The sequence below is a fragment of the Coregonus lavaretus genome (assembly GCF_964263955.1).
Source record: "Coregonus lavaretus genome assembly, chromosome: 6".
Taxonomy (NCBI): domain Eukaryota; kingdom Metazoa; phylum Chordata; class Actinopteri; order Salmoniformes; family Salmonidae; genus Coregonus; species Coregonus lavaretus.
Genome location: NC_139993.1, coordinates 4,221,634 through 4,241,547, shown reverse-complemented (window position 1 = coordinate 4,241,547; position 19,914 = coordinate 4,221,634). Strand labels below are relative to the sequence as shown.

The following is a 19,914-nucleotide window of genomic DNA, read 5'->3' as shown; positions in this document are numbered from 1 at the left end:
TGAATTGAAATGGAAATTAAATGAAAATGTACCCCCAACCCTGTGGAAGAAACATGAATTTGTTTGATGTGTTTTGATGGTTTTTTGGTTTGCATTTTGTTTTATTGTTTTGTTACAACCCTCTAAAATTCTCAGCTGTTGGAACACCCCTATCTGTCTGACAGAGTTTTTTTTTTTTTTTACCTAAGCTCTAGCTTTTGCCATCTCTGTACTGTAAAATAAAAAGAGCATTACATTTTTTGGGCAAACTAATTGTGATATTATTGGGTACTGTAGGCTTTGTGTTTTGTTAAATATGAACCAAGTTAAAACCCAAACAGACCAGACTAACTGTGCTTTAAACGACAATGTGGCGACCATTTTGAGTTCACTGAATTCTGTATGTTTATGTATTTGTGTCAATAATGAACTCATACAAATTACCAGTATACTGTTGGTTCAATGACTTTCATTTGTTTGCAAATATCTTTGTTGCATATCCACTCACCAACCCCTATGCTTTATCGTCTTCCTGATGTCATGATTACTGTTTTTGTGATGTGAGAACTAGGAGGGCAGTGTTGTTTGAAGACATATGTAGAAATGTTATATGCCATTCTTATTTATTATAAAGGTCGGAGGAGGTGACATCGAAGGTTGTACAAAAGATAAAATAAACACATTTTGATAAAGTCTTGCATGTTTTGTATGAAAGACTACAACAAAAATCCAGCAACATGTTTGTCTGCTAATTTCACATTAATCTACAATAGGCCCTATATAGCCATTTTCAGAGGCATGCAGAGTTCTACAGACTGTCTCAAATCATTGGATGCCTGTGAGTACAAATATAGCCACAAGGGGACACTAGCAAGCTTGACTGTCACCAGATCTAGGGTGTAACCAACAGCCATGTAAAAAATATCTCCATAAAAGGATTTGATTAATTTGCTGAAAATGCCATTTGTCTTTGTGCATTACTGTGGAAGTTTTCCTATGCAGAAGAAGATGATTGTTATTAAGTATGCCATGAGGGACATGTAACAGGGTAGGGGAGGGTTGAATCAATAAATTACTCTCCTGTAATTGAGCCCAAGCTTCTCATTTAAACCAAAGGCATTTAAGTATACCTTAATTATGTAAAGTTATGTGTCACTAAATGAATCAAACGTACATTATAAGTTTCAAGCCGTTTACCGTGGGAAAGCCTCTACCATGACTCCTCACTGCTTATTTTTGTTCAGTTAGTCATGTTTTTGGGGGATATTCTAGCATGATTACATTGGCTGAATTGGTTTCTCATGATCTTAAATGAAACAGTATGGAATCTGCCTCTTTCTCTGCCAGTTCCAGTCAGCAGTCCCATAGACAGATATCCTTCTTGTTAATGCCACTGCTGGTATTACAGGCAGAACAAGCCCACTGGGAGACACTTAATTGAAGCCAATCCATTAATCCAAACAAGACCAATATAAAACAAGACATTATAGGCCTTCACTAATGGGAGTACAATAGGATATTACAGCGCATTAAATGCCATTCAAAATCAAGTTTTCAGTGTATCATTTTAATGTACTCTCACAAGTTGGTGAACAGTTACAATTTGTCGCTCACAGTACTAAAACACACATCCATTGACAGTATAAATAGCCAACCTAATAATACACATTTTCAAATACATAAATCATCAAGTATCCAAGTATTAAGTTACGCACATCAAAATAAAAAGGCATACAAAATATCGCAGACGTTGAAGTCCAGTTTCAAAGCGAAAAACACAAATCACATTTTGGACATGGCAGTAATTAGTCAACAAGGTTTGATAAGAGAAAATGAAAAAAAGAAAAGGTCCCAGACTTTCAATAAACAAATATTGCAACAATTAAGCATTTCATATTAAAAATAGTTACTGAAAGGACTTAAGTGTGTAGATGTCCTGCACAAGACAAAGGCAACATTTTTTTTGTTCCAAGTAGAAAAATGAACCACCTTTTCTAATGCAGTGGATGACAAACCCACTCGATTGCCTTTTTGTTCCATTTTAATTGTAAGGCATTTCAAGTTTTAACCATTTGGAGGAAGGCATACATCTTTCTATTCAGCATCAAACTGAATCATAAAATTTAAAGGGATACTTATGTTAAATTGTCATAACGGTGCTTTTTAAAATATTTTTAAAAAGTATTAAGCACCCTTGCCAATTAAAACCTTGGGCTGTGTTCAACATGTATAAACCAACATCTGAATGTTCACAAAATGACTTCACTGGCTGTGCTCCTTTCCAATTCAATGGGCACACATAGAGAACACTCATTGTCACTTGTTCACTAACTAACCTCTTTTTTGACACTTTAAATTTTTTTATTGAGAAGGGAACACTTGAATTATTTGAGAATGGATTTCCAATGGAAATACTTCAACACAATGGATTTACTAAGAAAAAAGAAGCCTGCCAGGTAGATAAGATAAAGAAATTCAATTCATTAATTTTATAGGGGCATTGTTGGCATGGACTATGATTTAGTTGGCTTTACTACTGGATGCAGCAGTTGTTGCGATGGCCGTTGGAGTCTTTGAAGCGCAGGCGCATCTTTGGACGATACTTCTCTAGGTAGAAAAGCTGCTTGCTGTTGAACGCTCCGCGACGCTTCCTGTTATTTGAGAGAAAATACATAATTCAAAACAGTGGGTTTAATAGACTAGCCTCCCTTTTTCAACGAAAAATGTCCCACTGTTACAATGTAATTACACTGTACTAAGGGTTAAGGTACATATAATGCAATTTCAACTTCTCAATTGCTGCTTAGTCCTATTAATTCAAAACAATGTGTTTTAGCCTCCATTTTAAGATGCTGCAGCTACAGTATATAGAGATCTACATGAAAGTGTATTTGTATCAGACTTACTGCCGGATGAACTGGACAGCATCTTCGTACTTCATCCCACATTCAATCAAAGCCAGGGCAACCATGACAGGGGCTCTAGGAGCGCAACACAAAAAAAACATTGGTAAATACTCAGATTTTTTTTGTTGACAAAAGGCAGTTAGGGTTAGAGTACTATGGGACTTTTTCCTTCCAACACAAAATACTGCATATTATGGTTAATTGCTTTTTGGCATTCTTACCAAAGAACTAGCATCATCAATCTAACACAATTCTGAATATAAATACTTATTACATGTTTTAAAATCCTTGTTACATGATTATAAATGTTTCTATACTAAGAGGGGAAATAAGAACACTAGTTTACCTCCCTAGGCCAGCTACACAGTGGACAGCAATGCAGCAACCAGGCTCCTCCCTAAACTTCGTCTTCAGGAGGTTCAACCAATCATCAACAATCTGGTTAGAGGGAGGAGCTCCATCATCAAACGCCCAATCCTATTGGCGGAGAGGAGAGGGAAACGAGTTAATCTGCCCTCTTTCTCAGAAACCAAAACAAAGATGGTAGTAACATGGTGGTAAAATAGTATTGCATTGGAGATGTAAACAGTGATGTTGAAGCTTACCAGAACCTGTATTCCCTCTTTCCCCACCAAGGTGGAATCATAGGTGGCCTCACATACTCTCACAACGGTGGTCACTCCATACTTCTTCAGTTCCTGTAGAAGAATGTACTTTTATTTTCATATGATCTGCAACATATGCCATTGTCCATTTGACATACTACACAGGGAAGACATTTATATTTTCTAAACTGACCCTTTATATTATGGAAGAGAGGGACTACCTATGAGAATCCAGAACATTCATTACGTTTTATAATAAAATTAATTTCTGATATCATCACTGTGTTAATGATGTGAGGGCTCACCTCAATGAATTTATTCAAAGTGGCATTGGTGGGATTGTGGGTAATGAGGAACCTCATGTTTTTGTAGGTGATCTCCACAGGGGCAGGTCGGTTCATACGCGCCATGGTGACAGACGAAAAAATGAGATCTTCCTTCAACAAAACAATCTAACGAAAACACTTATTTAGAGGGAGAGGGATTATCAACAAAATGTCAAACTATATTCCCGCAATAAAATGCACCGTGACCTGTGGGCTAAAGAAGGCTATGAGGCGAAAGGAGGTCGGATTTGGCAGAAAAAAGTGTGTGGACAACCAAAATCAAACCCCTTCTACTTTGGGAAAACAAGGCAGGTTCCCCCTTGATTCTGACCAGGCAGAAGCCAACGAGGGCAGTGTGCAGCAGGTGAAGTTACCCCATCCAGGCTCGTTCTGCTGGTAGGTTAGGAGGTGTCCTGATCCTGCCAACGTTTCAGATCCTCCTCCTGTGGGTCCAATGTGTTCGGAGAGGAGGTGAGTTCTGCTGTTCACTCGTCTGCATAGGCAGCTGCGTGCTGTGCCTGGCAGTAGTCCCCACTGCCCTTCAGAAACTCCATAAATGTGTGACCCAGAACACCACAGAACTGCTGCAAGAGACAAGAGGGGGAGGAGGAGGGAGTAAGATACAAGGCCTCTATACTCAAGGGGGAAATGGCTCAAACAATTGAAAAGGTGAAGGTTATGGAAACACATAATTGCTGCTCTCTTCCAGTCCAGATCTGGTGTAACCATAGGTCTAATTTTATGGGTCTAACATGACTGCTGATGTGTGAAGGATGGATGTAGCATTACTAAGGCCTACCTAGGTCGCAGCTCAACTCTCTACATATTGTTTGTCTTTATAATTGCATACAAATAGCAGTAATATATACATATTAGGCCTACTATATGCCTCGTTGACAGAAGGAAATATTTGCTAGAATTTCAGTATAGCTATTTTTGCCACAAGTCATGTATAATTCCCTTAGCTCTAAGCATTTTTAAGTTTTTCTCTGGCTCCAAATACTGTCTAAGAAGCTTGAAGTATGATAGTTAATCCGATATTTTCCGGCTGGAAAATAATGTTTTGTTCTGAACATTAGAGCCAAATCGGACCTTTAATTAAGAGACAATACAATGACGTCAAACCTAGACGTCTGTCCAACGACAAAACCCAAACAAACCGAAATGTACATAAGTATGATGAAAGAGGATTTCTATAAACTGCCCTTTGTGAGGGCGGACTCGGCGCCATCACCGGTATAGAGGCCTATAGCGGAGCACTTGTCAATGTCCATTGAGATGGAGAAACGAAATGTTGAATAGTGAGGTATTTAGCGCCTCGTTGAAGTAAACTACAGTTAATTAAGGTAAGAATTATTATAGAAACTGTCAATGATATTGCTGACAAGATAATAAGAAAAATGCGTAATTTTATACGACGGTAATAGCTACGTCGAAAATGCATCTCAAAGGCGCTCCACAAAGGCAACCCACCACCTCGTTTTACTCGAATAAAATGTCAATCTAACGGAAAAGCCTATTTAATTTCGCATACACCTTTAACATACCGTGAATCATCGGAAAAACTCAGGTGTATCAATTTCACAAAGACAACAAAGCATGTCTGGAAGAGGCCCGAGATTTAATAATTGAAAAATTGAAGACCAGTTGATACAGAATTACAACACGAGTAGCTACAATGTAACAAAATATTGCTATATGAAAATAGACACTTACTGGGATATGCTTACTCATTGAAGATTGTAGCTTAATCATACAGCCGGTCCCTAAAAAGAAGTAAATATATTAAATGGTTTTGCACCATGCAGTCAAGGCAATTCCTCCGTGCGGAGTCGGCGTCTACTCGACTAGTACGACGCAAGGCAAATGGGCAATCACTATTCAGAGCTCGAGCTCTCTTGAAACCCCACCCTAGAAAGCCTACAAACTGGGCATGTTCTCTGGGATCAAATTGTAGTCCTGCGCAAAAGAAGCCAAATCTTTATTCAGTTTTATTCACCTCTGTTTGAATACGTAATTATTCTTCAATATTGACTATAAAGTGTTTATCATTTAGGGTTTCCACTAGCTTCCACAGCCACAAAGTCAACATAAGCACATTTTTGTTGTTGTTGCTTTTTGGTCTTAGTTTAAGGATTTAAGGGATAAGGATAGGGTTAGGTTTAAATCAAATTTTAAAGGTCCTGAACAGTCATTCTGAAAAGTACAGGAAGTTTGAAAAGACAGGCTGAGTGGGGGGGGGGGGGGGGGAGTTTATATTCATGAGCTCACCTTGACTGACATCTCTATGAAACACCTATGTCAAGCAAGTTGGATGCATTGATCAGTGTTGCAGTAAAATCATCTCAAGCAAATTTGGTGATACACAAAGAAACTCAAACAACATTATCTCCCGTTTGGCATGTCTCTTGTGATACGGTTCACAGCAGCACCGACTGATGTCTTGACTTGACAACTGCGTCAGAGTTTTGAACAACCCTCCCCCTTTTGTTCCATGCTGGCTGAAGACCTAGCTAGCCAGTAACTAGCTAAGACCAGACACAGATGAAAGAGGAAACATATACTGAACAAAAATATAAACAAAACATGTAAAGTGTTGGTCCCATGTTTCATGAGCTGAAATAAAAGATCCAATACATTTTCCATACGCACAAAAAGCTTATTTATCTCAAATGTTGTGCACAAATTTGTTTGCACCCCTGTTAGTGAGCATTTCTCCTTTGCCAAAATAATCCATCCACCTGACAGGTGTGGCATATCAACAAGCTGATTAAACAGCATGATCATTACACATGTGACAGCTGATGAAACTGAGGAGTATTTCTGTCTGTAATAAGGCCCTTTTGTGGGGAAAAACTCATTCTGATTGACTGGGCCTGGCTCCCCAGTGGGTGGGCCTGGCTCCCAAGTGGGTGGGCCTATGCCCTCCCAGGCCCACCCATGGCTGTGCCCCTGCCCAGTCATGTGAAATCCATAGATTAAGGCCAAATGAATTTATCTCAATTGACAGATTTCCTCATATGAACTGTAATTCAGTAAAATTGTTGAAATTGTTACATGTTGCATTTATATTTTTGTTCAGTATGTAAGTATCTTTGCCATAGATGAATAGGGTAAACTTTTAATTATATTTGCTGACACCCTACAGTCACATTTTGGCACCAGTAGATTAGCTATCTAGCTATATAAACCATGCTCCTCTGCAAACACACCTTCTCCAATGTTGGTTACAAGGCAGTACTTATTTAAATTAGGTAAGAGAATATCATGTTACCATTGGTGTATTAAAATTATACTTTGGTCATCATACTTTGATCTGGTTTCCTTCAAATGTCATTCCATTTCATGAAAAACATGATTTTTACTGTTCATGACCTATAAAGCAGGGAAATTGTAGAAAATGGTTTATGACTTTGTGGCTATAGAAGCCAATAGTGTGCAACAGTAGCACACAATTCGAGCACCCCATTGGTTTCTGCATGAACTCCCCCTCGAGCATGACATCTTCATCACAGAGTTTCTAAACCCAGAGGCGAAACATCGCAAGACTTCTGGTAACGCTTGCGAAGCAGACCAGGCCGGGGTTTGATAAGTCAATGAGAGCAGTGAAAAATGTCTATTGGAGAAGCAGTTTCTGCCTATCTTCATACTATACTGTATTTTGTCTTCATGCTTGTGTGACACTTCTGAATGTGGGTCAAAAGGGTCATAAAAGTGTTTTGCCTGCCTCCCGGAGTCTCCTTGCTAGCTAGCGGGACGCGGGGGCGACACCGGTAGTGTCCTTCGCTCCTGCATGCCGAACACCTGCCCTCACCATCATTAACAGAACTGCGGTAAAACAGTGCCCGACAGGCGGGTGGGCGAAGGACACTATCTACCGGTCGCCCCCGCCTTCCGCAAGCAGAGCAGGCGGGAGGCTGGCGACACCATTTGCTAGCTAGCTTGCCAGTTCGCTAGCTAGCACACGGGAGAACTGCGGTAAAACAGTGCCCGACAGGCGGGTGGGCGAAGGACACTATCTACCGGTCGCCCCCGCCTTCCGCAAGCACAGCAGGCGGGAGGCTGGCGACACCATTTGCTAGCTAGCTTTCCAGTTCGCTAGCTAGCACACGGTGTCGCCCCCGCCTCCCGCCTCCCGCCTGCTGTTTACCGGAGCAAACCGTGCGGGCGAAGGAAACTGTCTACCGCTAGCTACAACCTGGCCTCAGAGCATTTCTTATTACTCTGTACGTAAATCCGGGACACTAGTGGATGTCCATCATCCATTTCGTATGATATGTTACGAATTACAATTTGTAAGATATGTTACAAATTTGCTAAACATACAATATGTTACGAAGAGACCCCCCCCCCCCCAAAAATAAAAAAAATAATAATAATAAAATAAAACTAGAATAGTCCCAACTAAGCAAAATGATGTTGAAAAAATATGTGTAAAATATGTATTTTCCAGACGTTGAAGTTAGGTTCAATTTAGGTTCTTAATGAAAGGTGAAAATACATATTTTCCAGGACTTTGAAAACTTTGAAAATCAATGTCCGTGGATGTGGAAATCAAGGCCGGTCCGGACGGCGTCAGTCCAAGTTTACTGAGGTGAAATCACATTTTATGTACGCCCATCTATGTGGTAAGCCTACCGTTTGTAAAACACCAAAAAAAGACGTCTGGTCCGGACAATTTACGGATACAAACTTGAAACCTCTGATCATGACAATGGAGTGAAACTCCTGGACAACAGTTGTGATTGTCCATTCCATATTGTCCATTTTACTTTGATATGTCCTGTTTTTAGGATAAGTTGCTTGTTAACATGACAGCACATTTTTTTTTAGGATGTTGCCTCTTTTACAATGGGGGTCAATAGGAAAGAATGTTGGTTTTCCCCAATTTGTGGGCGTGGTTAAGGGGAATTCTTTATTATTACTTGAATACTGACTGAGTCTATAGCTTAAAAATGGACCAATAGAAGTATAAAGAGGGTTTCCGCAGAAGCAGGAATGCCCACATGCAGGAACACCCCGATTTGCTTGCTTGATGAATATGTTAATGTTTCTCATTATTCTAGAAAAAGTACTTTTGAACTAAATGCATCTTTCTAGAAACTGCCCGAGTGTCATGATTGGAGGCACAAACAAAATAGCTGAGCTGTGTGTTTTTGTCTCCAACTCCCTTTGCATTGAAACAAAGGGGGATATTGAATTGTTGATGTTAATAGCCAATGGGGTGAAAGCAGAAGTGTTTCAGTCTCTACCAGTTGTCAGTGGATACCAGTGTCCAACAGGAGTGCCCATGGGTGTGGTGAAAGAATTTTCCAATCCATCACCATTGTGCCAATTGTCCATCAAATAAATGTGCGAGCATAGCTCTGGTTTCAAATGAAGGCACTCAAATCTCAGCTCAAAACTCACAAATGAGTATAAAAGGAATGCATGACTCAGAGGATCTCGTTCTCGAGGTAACATCTCTAGCTGTTTTATAATTATTAGTACTGTAAATCCCAGTATAGTGTTTTGGATTTGGACTCAATGTTGTTGTTGTTTTTTCACTCATGAATGGTAACTGAATTGAAAAAACGTAAAAAACATCACTTTCCATAATCTGAAAAAGAAAATAGTAAAAAATGTTTTCCTTTTCCATTCCTTTTGTTTTAATATGGCGTAACTAATGTATTTTTAATTTAACTGTATTTGAACAATAATCTATTTGTTGTAAATATTAAAATGTATATATGTTAATAAATATATATGTTTATTAATAACTATATAATAAATATATAAAAAAGTACTTACAAATACTGTATATTTTTGGTGGTTGGGTGGTGTTTCCAGGAGGGCTCAAGTAGGCTCAGAGACCAGGTAGATGGCAGTGGAATGAGCCTGGGCAAGAAGAAGGGGGTGAAGGTGAGTGGGAAAAACATGGCCCCAGTGGACTGGGACAGAGGGGGGCCGTGCATAGTCCACCACTCCAGCTACATGAGCAGCCCCAGACCCTCAGAAAACCCCCCCACCATCATCTCTATCGGCCCCTCTCCCCACACCCACAGGCCCTCTGGGTCTCCAGAGAGGGACCGGCCCAGGAAGGATGAGGTCCCCCCCTCCAGAGTGGAGTGGTCCAGAGAGGGTTGCACCTACAGCCAAAGGGCTTCCAACAGCGAGGTGGGGGTCTCCAGACAGACCATGGATGAGTTGAAGAGTATCCTGAAGGATAGTTCCATGCTTGGTGCCCGGGGGAATGAGGAGGGGGGGGCATACTGGGAGCCCAGCCCCTTACACCTACCTGCATGGGACCAACAGGGGAGATGGACAGCCGGAGTCCCAGTCCTCCTTCACCACTTTCAAGCCCCACTCTGATGCTTCCAGGAGGGTGTCCACCAGGTCCAGGGAAAGCAGCTCCCTCCAGCTTGGCTCCGGTGTGGACTCGTCAACCTCATACAGGTCGGATGTGACTGGCGCAAACAGGCAATCCGGAGTACGGTCGTCCACGTTCGAGAGCAGCAGTGCCAACTGTGGAGAGACCTGGAACTCAGAAACAGGTTAGTCTGGTTTGGGATTAGTTTTATCAAAAAGCTATTTTTTATTTAAAAAATTTACTTGTAGCTAATATAGTAGTTCCCTCACAGGCGAATATATTTTTTTACAGACATGGCAGTTGCTTTTGGCTCTTTTTCTCATAGATAACAGTAAAGACAACATGGATAAGTCTGGGACTCAGAGCTTCATCTCAGCCATGGAGAACATCAAGCAGCAGATTGCCCGGGAGAATATCAACTTTGTCCGCTTCGAGGCCACGGATCTCCATGGGGTGTCCAGGTCTAAGACAGTGCCAGTCCGCTTCTTTCATGTAATCATCTCACACACAGTACACAAACATCCTAAAACATACTAGCTATAGTGTATTGAGACAACCCACAATGTTATAATGCTATTTGTTTAAATGGTTGATAAATGGTTATGCTTGCCTAAAGGAAATGTCCCATGATGTAAACCTTTTTTTATCTTTACAGGAGAAAGCAGTATACGGGGTGCCGATGCCAAGAAGCTACCTAGAGCTGACCCTGAGCCCTAAGAGCAGTGAGGTGGACCATGCCAACAACCCTGCCAACCTTAGCAGCGACGTGCTGCTGATCCCAGACCTGTCGACCTTCAGGGTGCTGCCCTGGGCAGAGCAGACGGCCCGGGTCATCTGTGACCCCTGCATGATAACCGGCAGCCCCCTGCGCACCGCACCCCGCCTCATCGCCAAGCAGCTGATGGGGCAGCTCCAGAGCCTGGGTTTCTCCCTGCACTCCTCCTTCACCTACGAGTGCTGTGTCCTGGGCGCGCCCGACAGGGTGGGCCCCAAGACCATGCTGTTCCCCGCCACCACCCTGGCCAGCAACCACGACCTGCCCTTCTTCCAGCAGCTGGTGAATGGGATGTACTGCATGGGGGCTGACGTGGACAGCTTGGCCTCAGCCATGGTGCCCGGTCAGATGGAGATCAACCTGAGGCCGGAGTTTGGCATCGCGGCCGCCGACACCGCCTTCACGTTCCGTACCGGCATCAAAGAGATGGCGAGGAAACACAGCTACATCGCCAGCTTCTTCACCGACGACAGCCTGTACAACGCCGGGGTGCTTTCCCACTCTCTCTGGGACGCCAACGGCCGCCGTAGTCTCTTCCACACCGGGGACCACGGCGGAGGGGAGCTGTCGGAGATTGGCAGGAAGTGGCTTGCGGGGCTCCTGAGCCACTCAGCCGCCATGAGCTGCCTGCTCTCCCCTGGGCTGGGCTGCCGCAGCCACATCGCCAAGAAGGTCAAAGACCCCAAGCACAACGTGCTCTATGCCACCTATGGCTACAATGACAACAGCAGCGCCTTCAATGTAAAATGCCACGGCGGGCGGGAGACGCATATCGACAACAAGCTGGGCTCGGCCATGGCTAACCCATACGTGGTGATGGCGGCCACCGTGGCGGCAGGACTGGACGGTATCAAACGCAACCTGGCGGCTGAGACGGGTCTGACCAGGGCCTCCACCCACACCCAGCTGGGGAAACAGCAGTTTGCCATCCCTGTGAAGATGGAGGATGCTCTGGTGGCTTTGAGCGAAGACCATGTGATTCGCGGAGCCCTGGGAGAACCATTTGTGCAGTATTTTATTGCTCTGAAGCAATTTGAGATTGAGACCGAAGAATTGGATGCAGAGAGGAACAAATGTCTGGAATATTTCATATAGAAGTACTCAATATTGTACAGTGGGATTCCTATGAAACAAATGGATTGATCGAATTCATACAAAGCTTTGAATATATATATTTTTTATTCCATATTTGACAGAAAACAATAAAAACATGATTGAAATATCAACATCTGTGTGCAGGGCCCAAATGAATTGAAAATGAATTATCACATCTAATCTGATTTCTTTAAAAAGAGAGTAGGAAACATCGGGGGTTTGGGTCTTGAATTATGATGTCATACAGTAGATAGCTGTCGGTAAGGTACACAAACATAAAAACCATTCTCAACCTATTACAGTGCTATGGGAAAATGTATGAAAGGAAACTGGCCACTTTACACTGAATACTGACGTTGAAACTTATTTTACATGTATAGCTGAACACAGCACTTTGAGTTCAAAACACAAATGTGGATTTGGCTAGTGAAATTAGAGGGTACCTTATACTGAAGCAATTATTTTCCTATGCATGTATGCACTTTTTAAAACAAAACGTCTACTATGAACTCAAAACAAAGGATAGTAAAATAATCACGTTTGGGGTATTCATTTGACAACTAAGGAGAAATCTAAATGACCATTTCACAAGTAAGGAATAAAAATATCCGAATTCGCACACTTGCCATATTAGAACATTCCAATATATAACAATTTTTACAATAAAATGTATCCCATAACCAGTGCAAAAAATAAATGCAAATTCCCTAAAGACTCTTAACAGTCTAATGTACAATACAAACCCTGTCATAGAACAGTGCTGTTATTGCCTTGATCGTAGACAACATTTACACATTCACTTCTTGCTGATGAGATTCCCCACCCGTTGTATGAATCGGCCAAGCTTATTTTCATTAGGCGTAGTTTCAGTCTGATAGCTGTGTATGGAACTAATAGAGGGATGTCTCACAAACAAACTTCTGTGTTTGTCTGAGTCATATCTGTTTGTAGTAGTTTTTGTCGGTTTATCAGATGGCTTGTTGTCAAAAGAAACAAAACTCTCAAATCGGCTATATGCTCGTTTCTGCCCGGTGTCTGAATGAATTGATGCTTGACTCTCCACAGTGTTTGTGGAGCTCAGGGTGTCCTGGTCCGGTTCACGTTTCTTTCTAAAGCTCCTTCTAACCCAGCTAGTACTTAACCCAGGAGATGATGATTTACCTGCTGGGCTGGGAGAATTATGTTGTTGTTCCTTTTCGGTTTCATTACCAGCCGCATTATGTGATGACCTGGAAGGGCTTGGCGAATGACCTTTGGGTGATGTAGTAAGTCCCACAGCTGACGGTTTTCCAGGAGGATCTGAGATGGTTCTCTGCTCTTCTGAAATGTCAGCCTGCACTAAATGCTTTGAATTCACTGAACCTATCCTTTGAAGTGTGGATCTGAATGAATTCTGCCTTTGGAGTTCTGCTCCCTCTTCCTGGTGTGGCGTTTTCTCCACCATTTTATCCACTGAAACATCGGCATGCACTATATTCTTTATTGATTTCACAGAAGTTGTGGGTTTCACTGGATTCACACTTTGGCGTGTTTTCTCTATGTCTGCGGAGAGCACTGAGTCGGAGCTGTTGGCCAGCTGGTCAGTGGAGCCATGACTCTTCCTGGTGGGGCCCTCCTTCTCCTCTGGTATTCCAATCAAAGACGTTAGCGCTTTAGAGCTCTCCACATTAAGTCCAGTGGGTCTGAAGTTGGAGGGCTTGAGCAAAGGCTCCTTTAGTTGTATTCCCAGTTGGGCTGCCGACATCGTCCTGGAGAGAGGCTCTTGCCAGTCATCAAGAGGATTCCTCTCTGTCTTGGTCTTGATGTCGTATTGTGAGACAGACCTTTGTGCATCACTGAAGTTGGTTCGTTTATATGTTTGGTCTTTAACTCTTTTTTCCTCTTCCTGTTGACCTCCTGGGGTGAGTTCCTCTCTGCGGCTGGAAGGTCCCTGATTAGAACTGTGTTCTGAGCTGCCTGATAACTCTGCCGTACTGTGCCTTTTATACAGGCCTCTCTCTGACGACCTTCTTTTAGCTCTTTCGAGAGCAGACAAAACAGACAGCCTGAGAGAATCCTGGCTCTGCCCTGGCCTTAAGTTGCTGACAGGTTCCTCATACTCATGTAAACTGAGCCTTTTCCGTCTGATCTCTTCCAATCTCATCTGACTCTCCCTCAATCTAGCGGGGGTCAGTTGGGGTTGGAAGTTGCTTAGGCCACCTAGAATGCCCTGTGGGGATGTCACTCCTAGACCGCCCTGTGGAGATAGCATCCATAGACTGCTTTGTGGAGATGTCACAGAGTGCTCAGACAAATAGTTAGGAGTTTCAGACTGTTCTGCCAGACGGCTGTTGAAGAGGACTGATGTTCTCATACAGGATGATGTGTTTGGGTTCTGCGTACTGTCAGGCAGATGCAGATTCTCAACTGGCTCCCCTAGGGTCACATCACTGTTATTGAGGTACGAGTTGATCTTCCACCTGTTAAGAGAGGTCTCACTGCTGTAAGGGAGTAGATGCTGTTGGCCAATGCCATACTTCTTCTTCTGCGTGTAATGATTCACCCTGCCTGGTAACAGTGGATCTTCGCTGCGTCTGCCTCTCTCAGGGGCACCGTGAGCACCGCCAGCGTCATCTCTTACATTCCTCAAGTGAGTTGTGGAATTCCCTCTCAGCGGCAGCTCTCCGGCGTAGCTGTGTCCCCTCACAAGTTTCCCCATATCGGTGCGGTGAGATTGATTCAGTCTGTCCTGAATGCTCAGTCCTCTTGTGATCATCTGTCCATTGCTGTATCGATCGTCCTTCTGTTGACCGGTAGAACTCATCAAGCCAAGCTGTCTCCTGCGGGATCTCATGTGAATCTGGTCGAGAGAGAGTCTGCTCTCGAAGAGCCGACCGGGGTAAGGGTTGTACGTGGACGTTGCCGGCTCTTTCCAGAAGTCTCTCTCCTGAGAGAGAGTGGCGGGCAGAGTGGATCGGGCGAACAGACGTCTGAACTCCTCGTCGTAGGAGCCCACCAGCTGCCCTGTGACGACCAAGACCATGCTGAGGTTGATCTTCTCGAAGGACCACGTGAAGCTGGAGGAAAAGGAGACCAAAAGAAAGGTGTTATAATAAATACATGCAGTCATCCGGTTACTTAAACATAAAACTCCATGAATACTTTAGAAAATGTTAGTATGCTACATAATGTATAACATTATATTTAATATACTGGATATAACACGTTAAGGAAGAGTTTGGGAACAGATTTCTGTTTTAAATGCAATAGAGGGGACATAGTTGGTTGTACTAGGTTAGACATACCTGTATGTACCGTACAACACTGTTTTGCAGTCCACCAATAGAAACCTCTGCTCCAAAGATCCATGGAACTTTGCTCCAGATCGACATATATACTGCTGTCCTTTCACTGTCCGAACTCGCAAGTTCTGAATAAGACAGAAGAATGGAGTTAAAATCTCTCACCATTTATTTTCCACACACACACACACACACACACACACACACACACACACACACACACACACACACACACACACACACACACACACACACACACACACACACACACACACCACTACTACTCTAACCTTATCAAACTTGTGACAACCATCCCCAAAACCATTGACAGGAGGCCAACCAGAAAATTGGTTTGGAATTATTAAGAGTTACAGCAAGACAACAAACACATTTCACCTTTCATTGGGACACTTTGTCTTTGCTCAAAAACAAGTTCTCAGTCTATCCAATTGAGACAAAGGGTAAAGACACTGTGTAACAGGAACAAGCCTGGCACTGCACTATAAAACGTATAAAGTAAACCTGCTGAAGTCATCCAGCACGTTGGTACACTGATGATGCTTCAGGGGAAATAGACACACCGGTAAATGACTACTGCATTTCCACCAAGGGTTTGGAGCAAATGTCCTTGCTATTCCGCTAAGATTCCTGCCAATAGTTAAAAGGTCATGCCACTGACAAACTCCTGCTATGCATTTAAAAGAGACCTTGGTCTCAGTATGACGCCCTGATAAAATAAAGGTTAACTAAATAAACTAAATAAAATGGAATTAGGACTCTTACAGTTCCTTTGTGAATATACACTGAGTGTACAAAACATTAGGAATGCATGCCCTTTCCATGACATACTGTAGACTGACCAGGTGAATTCAGGTGAAAGCTATGATCCCTTACTTATGTAACTTGTTAAATCCACTTCAATCAGTGTAGATGAAGGGGAGGACACAGGTTAAATAAGGATTTTTAAGACAATTGAGACATGGATTGTGTATGTGTGCCATTCAGATGATGAATGGGCAAGACAAAATAATTAAGTGCCTCTGAACAGGGTATGGTAGTAGGTGCCAGGCGCACCGATTTAAATGTGTCAAGAACTGCAACGCTGCTGGGTTTTTCACGCTCAACAGCTTCCTATGTGTATCAAGAATGGTCCACCACCCAAAGTATATCCAGCCAACTTGACTTTAACTGTGAGAAGCATTGGAGTCAACATGGGCCAGCATCGCTGTGGTACGCTTTCGACACCTTGTAGAGTCCATGCCCTGACGCATTGAGACTGTTCTGAGGGCAAAAGGGGGTGCAACTCAATATTACTCAATAACTCTTCCAAATGTTTTATACACACAGTGTAATGGGAGACACAAATCATGTGTAGAAACTTGTGGTATTTAATTGGTCGAAGCAGAAGTTTTTGTTATAGTTAATTAAGTATTAAGTATTTCAAATATAATTCCTTACCTTGAGATCTTGGATTTGGACATCTGCGCTCTCAGCCATATTCAGAAAGCTTTTGAATTGGAAGTCATCAAGAAGTATGTAGACCACCACTCCCCTAGTAGTTGCATTGACAATCTCCTTAAAAATATCAACGTCAGTGAAGACGTCCATTGCTATAGCAATAACCTATATTGAAAAGGGATTAAGAACAGGCTTAATTATCAGTTGTGTGAACAGCAGAGGTTTATTGAAAGTAGAAGTCTCAGAAATTGGTCACCAAATCTGAAAAGGTGCCTCGTCTTTTTATGTGTAGTAATTGCAGTGTTGGGGAGTAGTGAACTACATGTAGTTCAACTAGTAATTTAATTACATTTTGCAGTAGCTTGGTGGTAGTTGAACTAAATAAATAAAAAGTCAGTAGCTAATTACTTGTTTTGCAATGTAGTTGTGTAGCTAACTACTGAAACGATACACTACTAATAAAATATGGGTGAAGTAGGCAAGAATTTCATTTATATTTCTGCATTAGACCTGCCTAATTCTCAAGAAACACTTTTCGTGTGCCTTATTCTCACTTTTTGTGTTTAATAGACTAATTACACATCTGACACCAGAGTAATCTGTTCTTGCAATTTGGGGTCAATGACATTTCAGATGTATATATGATCATTTTTCACAAAGTAGTTTGGATGTAGTTAACTACTTTTTCCAAAGTAACTTTAGTTAAGTAAACTATATTTTTCTTAAGGGTTGCTTTAGTGTAGCTTAACTTCTTCCAGTGTGAAGTAATTGGTAGCTTGGTCAACTATATTTTCAGAGTAGCTTCCCCAACACTGAGTAATTGTGGTACTCAAAAGTGCACTGTTTGTACAGCACAGACTGTACCGTATGTGTGTTTTGAGGTGTAACAATGTATTTTGTTACCTACACACACACTTTTTATTTTTTATTTTTTTAATGTCTTTATTTATTTTTTGGTTTACAAAATGTCATTTTTATTCATGTTACATTGCTGTTACATAACGTTAGGGCATTAAACATTTTCACAAGGGTTTGGGGACTACAATCAATGATTAGCAAAAACACTAGTGGTCTCAATCTCAATTGACAAACCTGCAAAGAAAAGTACTGAACAAAAACGGGACTTTCTGTATGCAATATTGATTCCCCATTCCAGTGTACATTGAAAAAAATGGGCATGCATGTACTTATTCTTTTGTCATTCCACATTCTTTTTTTAAGTATTCCTAAAGTACCACCTTTTTGTCAGACATGCTAAAAAGTAACACATTGAGGTGAATAATATAACTAGGAAGGAGTGTTTCGTAACCGTCGAGGGAGACCTTGTTACAAGAGCCCATGGACAGCACTTGCTCTGTTGACAGTCTACGTCCCAAATAGCACCCTATTCCTTATATAGTGCACTACTTTCGTCCACAGTCCTAGGGGCCCCGGTCAAAAGTATTGCACTATACAGGTGATAGGGATGCAACCACTGGCTGGACAGCCCCCACAGGTTCATAAAATACAGGTCAGTTGTGTTCAAGTTACCAGACAATATGCATCCCAAATAGCACCCTATTACCTTCACACACACACTTTTTTAACCTTCTGGAAATACATGTCCAATTGTAAGGATGATAAGTGGAAACCTTTCAGAAAGCCTGGCAAGCAGTCATGACGTGTGAAGCTGACATTTCAGTAAGCCTACGTTTAAACAAGTGCAAGTTGACACAGGCTTCGGTTGTTGATATGCCACAGACATTTTAAATGAACATTAATTTTTTTCTCAACATGTGCACCTGTGGGAAATGCTACTCTGTAAGAAAGGCAATTCAAACCAGGAATGTGAATTCGTACAAACCATAACAGTAAATACCAGACACTGCAAATGATTGATGGGAAATTATATTATTGTGCCTCCTTACCTGTCTTGCATTTAGAATTTGTTTACGTATCATGTATTTGATGGTCGGTGTGTTGTGTCTGGGAGGGTGGAAAAGCAGGCTGATGTTTGTCTCCATGTTCTCATTGGTGACCTCTGGCCAGCCGAGGTCAAGGTCAGGAACCTCCTCATCTGACTCAGTGGGGAAGTAAGTGGAGGGAGCTCTGACATGTTTCCCTGCAGAATCCTCATCCTCTGGGACTGGCAACTCTGCATTGTCTAAAATGAAGATTATCTCCTCTTCAGAGAGAAAGTCACTAAGTTGTTCGGCTTTGAGGTACTCCTGGTAGACATCTCTACCCCCACTGACCAGAGCGTAGATGGCAAGCCGGTAGGACTCCTTGTAGTGTGGCTGGATGTATTCTGCTGGAATCACGTCTTCTTTGAATGACAACAGACAGGAGAGCTTGGATTCCATTTCTAAGGTTTCCCCCTGAGAGGATCTCTGATTTACGTAGAATGGGGTTATTACCTTAAAAAATATACAATATACTATGTGTTATGACAGAACTGATTAAATTGTGATTTGTACGATTTTCATCTTCACTATGTATAATGCCACAACCTAATGCCAAACCCATTTAAGTAAAATAGTTTTGACTGACAAACTACCACATGTGAAACTTCCAATAACTGTTTGATTTTACCATATTTTTGTAGACATTCTTCATTCAGTACATTTGTGGAAAATACACTTCACCTGTGTGGAAATTCAAGTACAGACAGTACACCACAAAGGATCTTTTCAAATCATTCTGAAAATTTCAGGGGAGAAAGACAGAAAAGAGGCCTTGCACTCAATTGAATGTCAAAACGTCAACAAACTAGACTTACTTCATGGTCAGCAATGATAGCCAGCTCTTTCAGCTTTTAAAATCCCATTGAATATGTTAAATTGTCCAGTCAATTGAACATTGAGAATCACAGCCAGCAAGTCAACCCGACCGGCACCTCTGGCGTATGGCTGAAGTAAAAAGGTGAGCAGTCAATGATGGGTGTGGATTGTCGTTTTTTTTTCTTAATAGATAAAACCTGCTGCAATCTTCACCCCATTCACTGCTCTGACAAAACACATCACTTGAGAGTCCCTCCCTTCAGAGGTTTGGAAGTCAGGCTAGTAGTATCTTGTTTGGGTGAAAGGAAACACTTACAGTAGTCATTTCTTTATAGGTAGTAGCCACAAATATGACCTCTTCTGTGGAGTGTACATTTATAT

At 42.0% G+C, this 19,914-nt stretch overlaps 4 protein-coding genes across 4 annotated transcripts; 1 reads left to right on the top strand and 3 right to left on the bottom strand.

Annotated features, from left to right (window-relative positions):
- Positions 1-1,526: 1,526 nt before the first annotated feature.
- Positions 1,527-4,368, bottom strand: LOC311130820 (protein tyrosine phosphatase type IVA 1). The gene is made up of 6 exons (XM_084163618.1): positions 4,191-4,368; positions 3,796-3,942; positions 3,491-3,583; positions 3,232-3,362; positions 2,886-2,960; positions 1,527-2,630 (listed from the first exon to the last, which is right to left on the bottom strand). Exons 2-6 carry the CDS (start codon positions 3,898-3,900, stop codon positions 2,513-2,515), a joined length of 522 nt encoding a protein of 173 aa, XP_084019744.1. The 5' UTR covers positions 3,901-3,942; positions 4,191-4,368; the 3' UTR covers positions 1,527-2,512.
- On the bottom strand, positions 4,302-5,658 carry LOC311130821 (uncharacterized protein; the record flags this gene model as incomplete). The annotated part of the gene is made up of 2 exons (XM_084163619.1): positions 5,533-5,658; positions 4,302-4,400 (listed from the first exon to the last, which is right to left on the bottom strand). Exons 1-2 carry the CDS (start codon positions 5,569-5,571, stop codon positions 4,302-4,304), a joined length of 138 nt encoding a protein of 45 aa, XP_084019745.1. The 5' UTR covers positions 5,572-5,658.
- Positions 5,659-9,227: 3,569 nt separating this feature from the next.
- LOC311130176 (lengsin-like) lies at positions 9,228-12,035 on the top strand (the record flags this gene model as incomplete). The annotated part of the gene is given in 5 exon segments (XM_084162870.1): positions 9,228-9,272; positions 9,646-10,056; positions 10,058-10,349; positions 10,491-10,657; positions 10,821-12,035. Coding segments are annotated over 5 exon segments (2,130 nt in total).
- Positions 12,036-12,831: 796 nt separating this feature from the next.
- LOC311131370 (uncharacterized protein) lies at positions 12,832-19,116 on the bottom strand (the record flags this gene model as incomplete). The annotated part of the gene is made up of 4 exons (XM_084164331.1): positions 12,832-15,091; positions 15,320-15,444; positions 16,775-16,939; positions 18,682-19,116. 4 exons carry the CDS (start codon positions 19,114-19,116, stop codon positions 12,832-12,834), a joined length of 2,985 nt encoding a protein of 994 aa, XP_084020457.1.
- Positions 19,117-19,914: the final 798 nt, after the last annotated feature.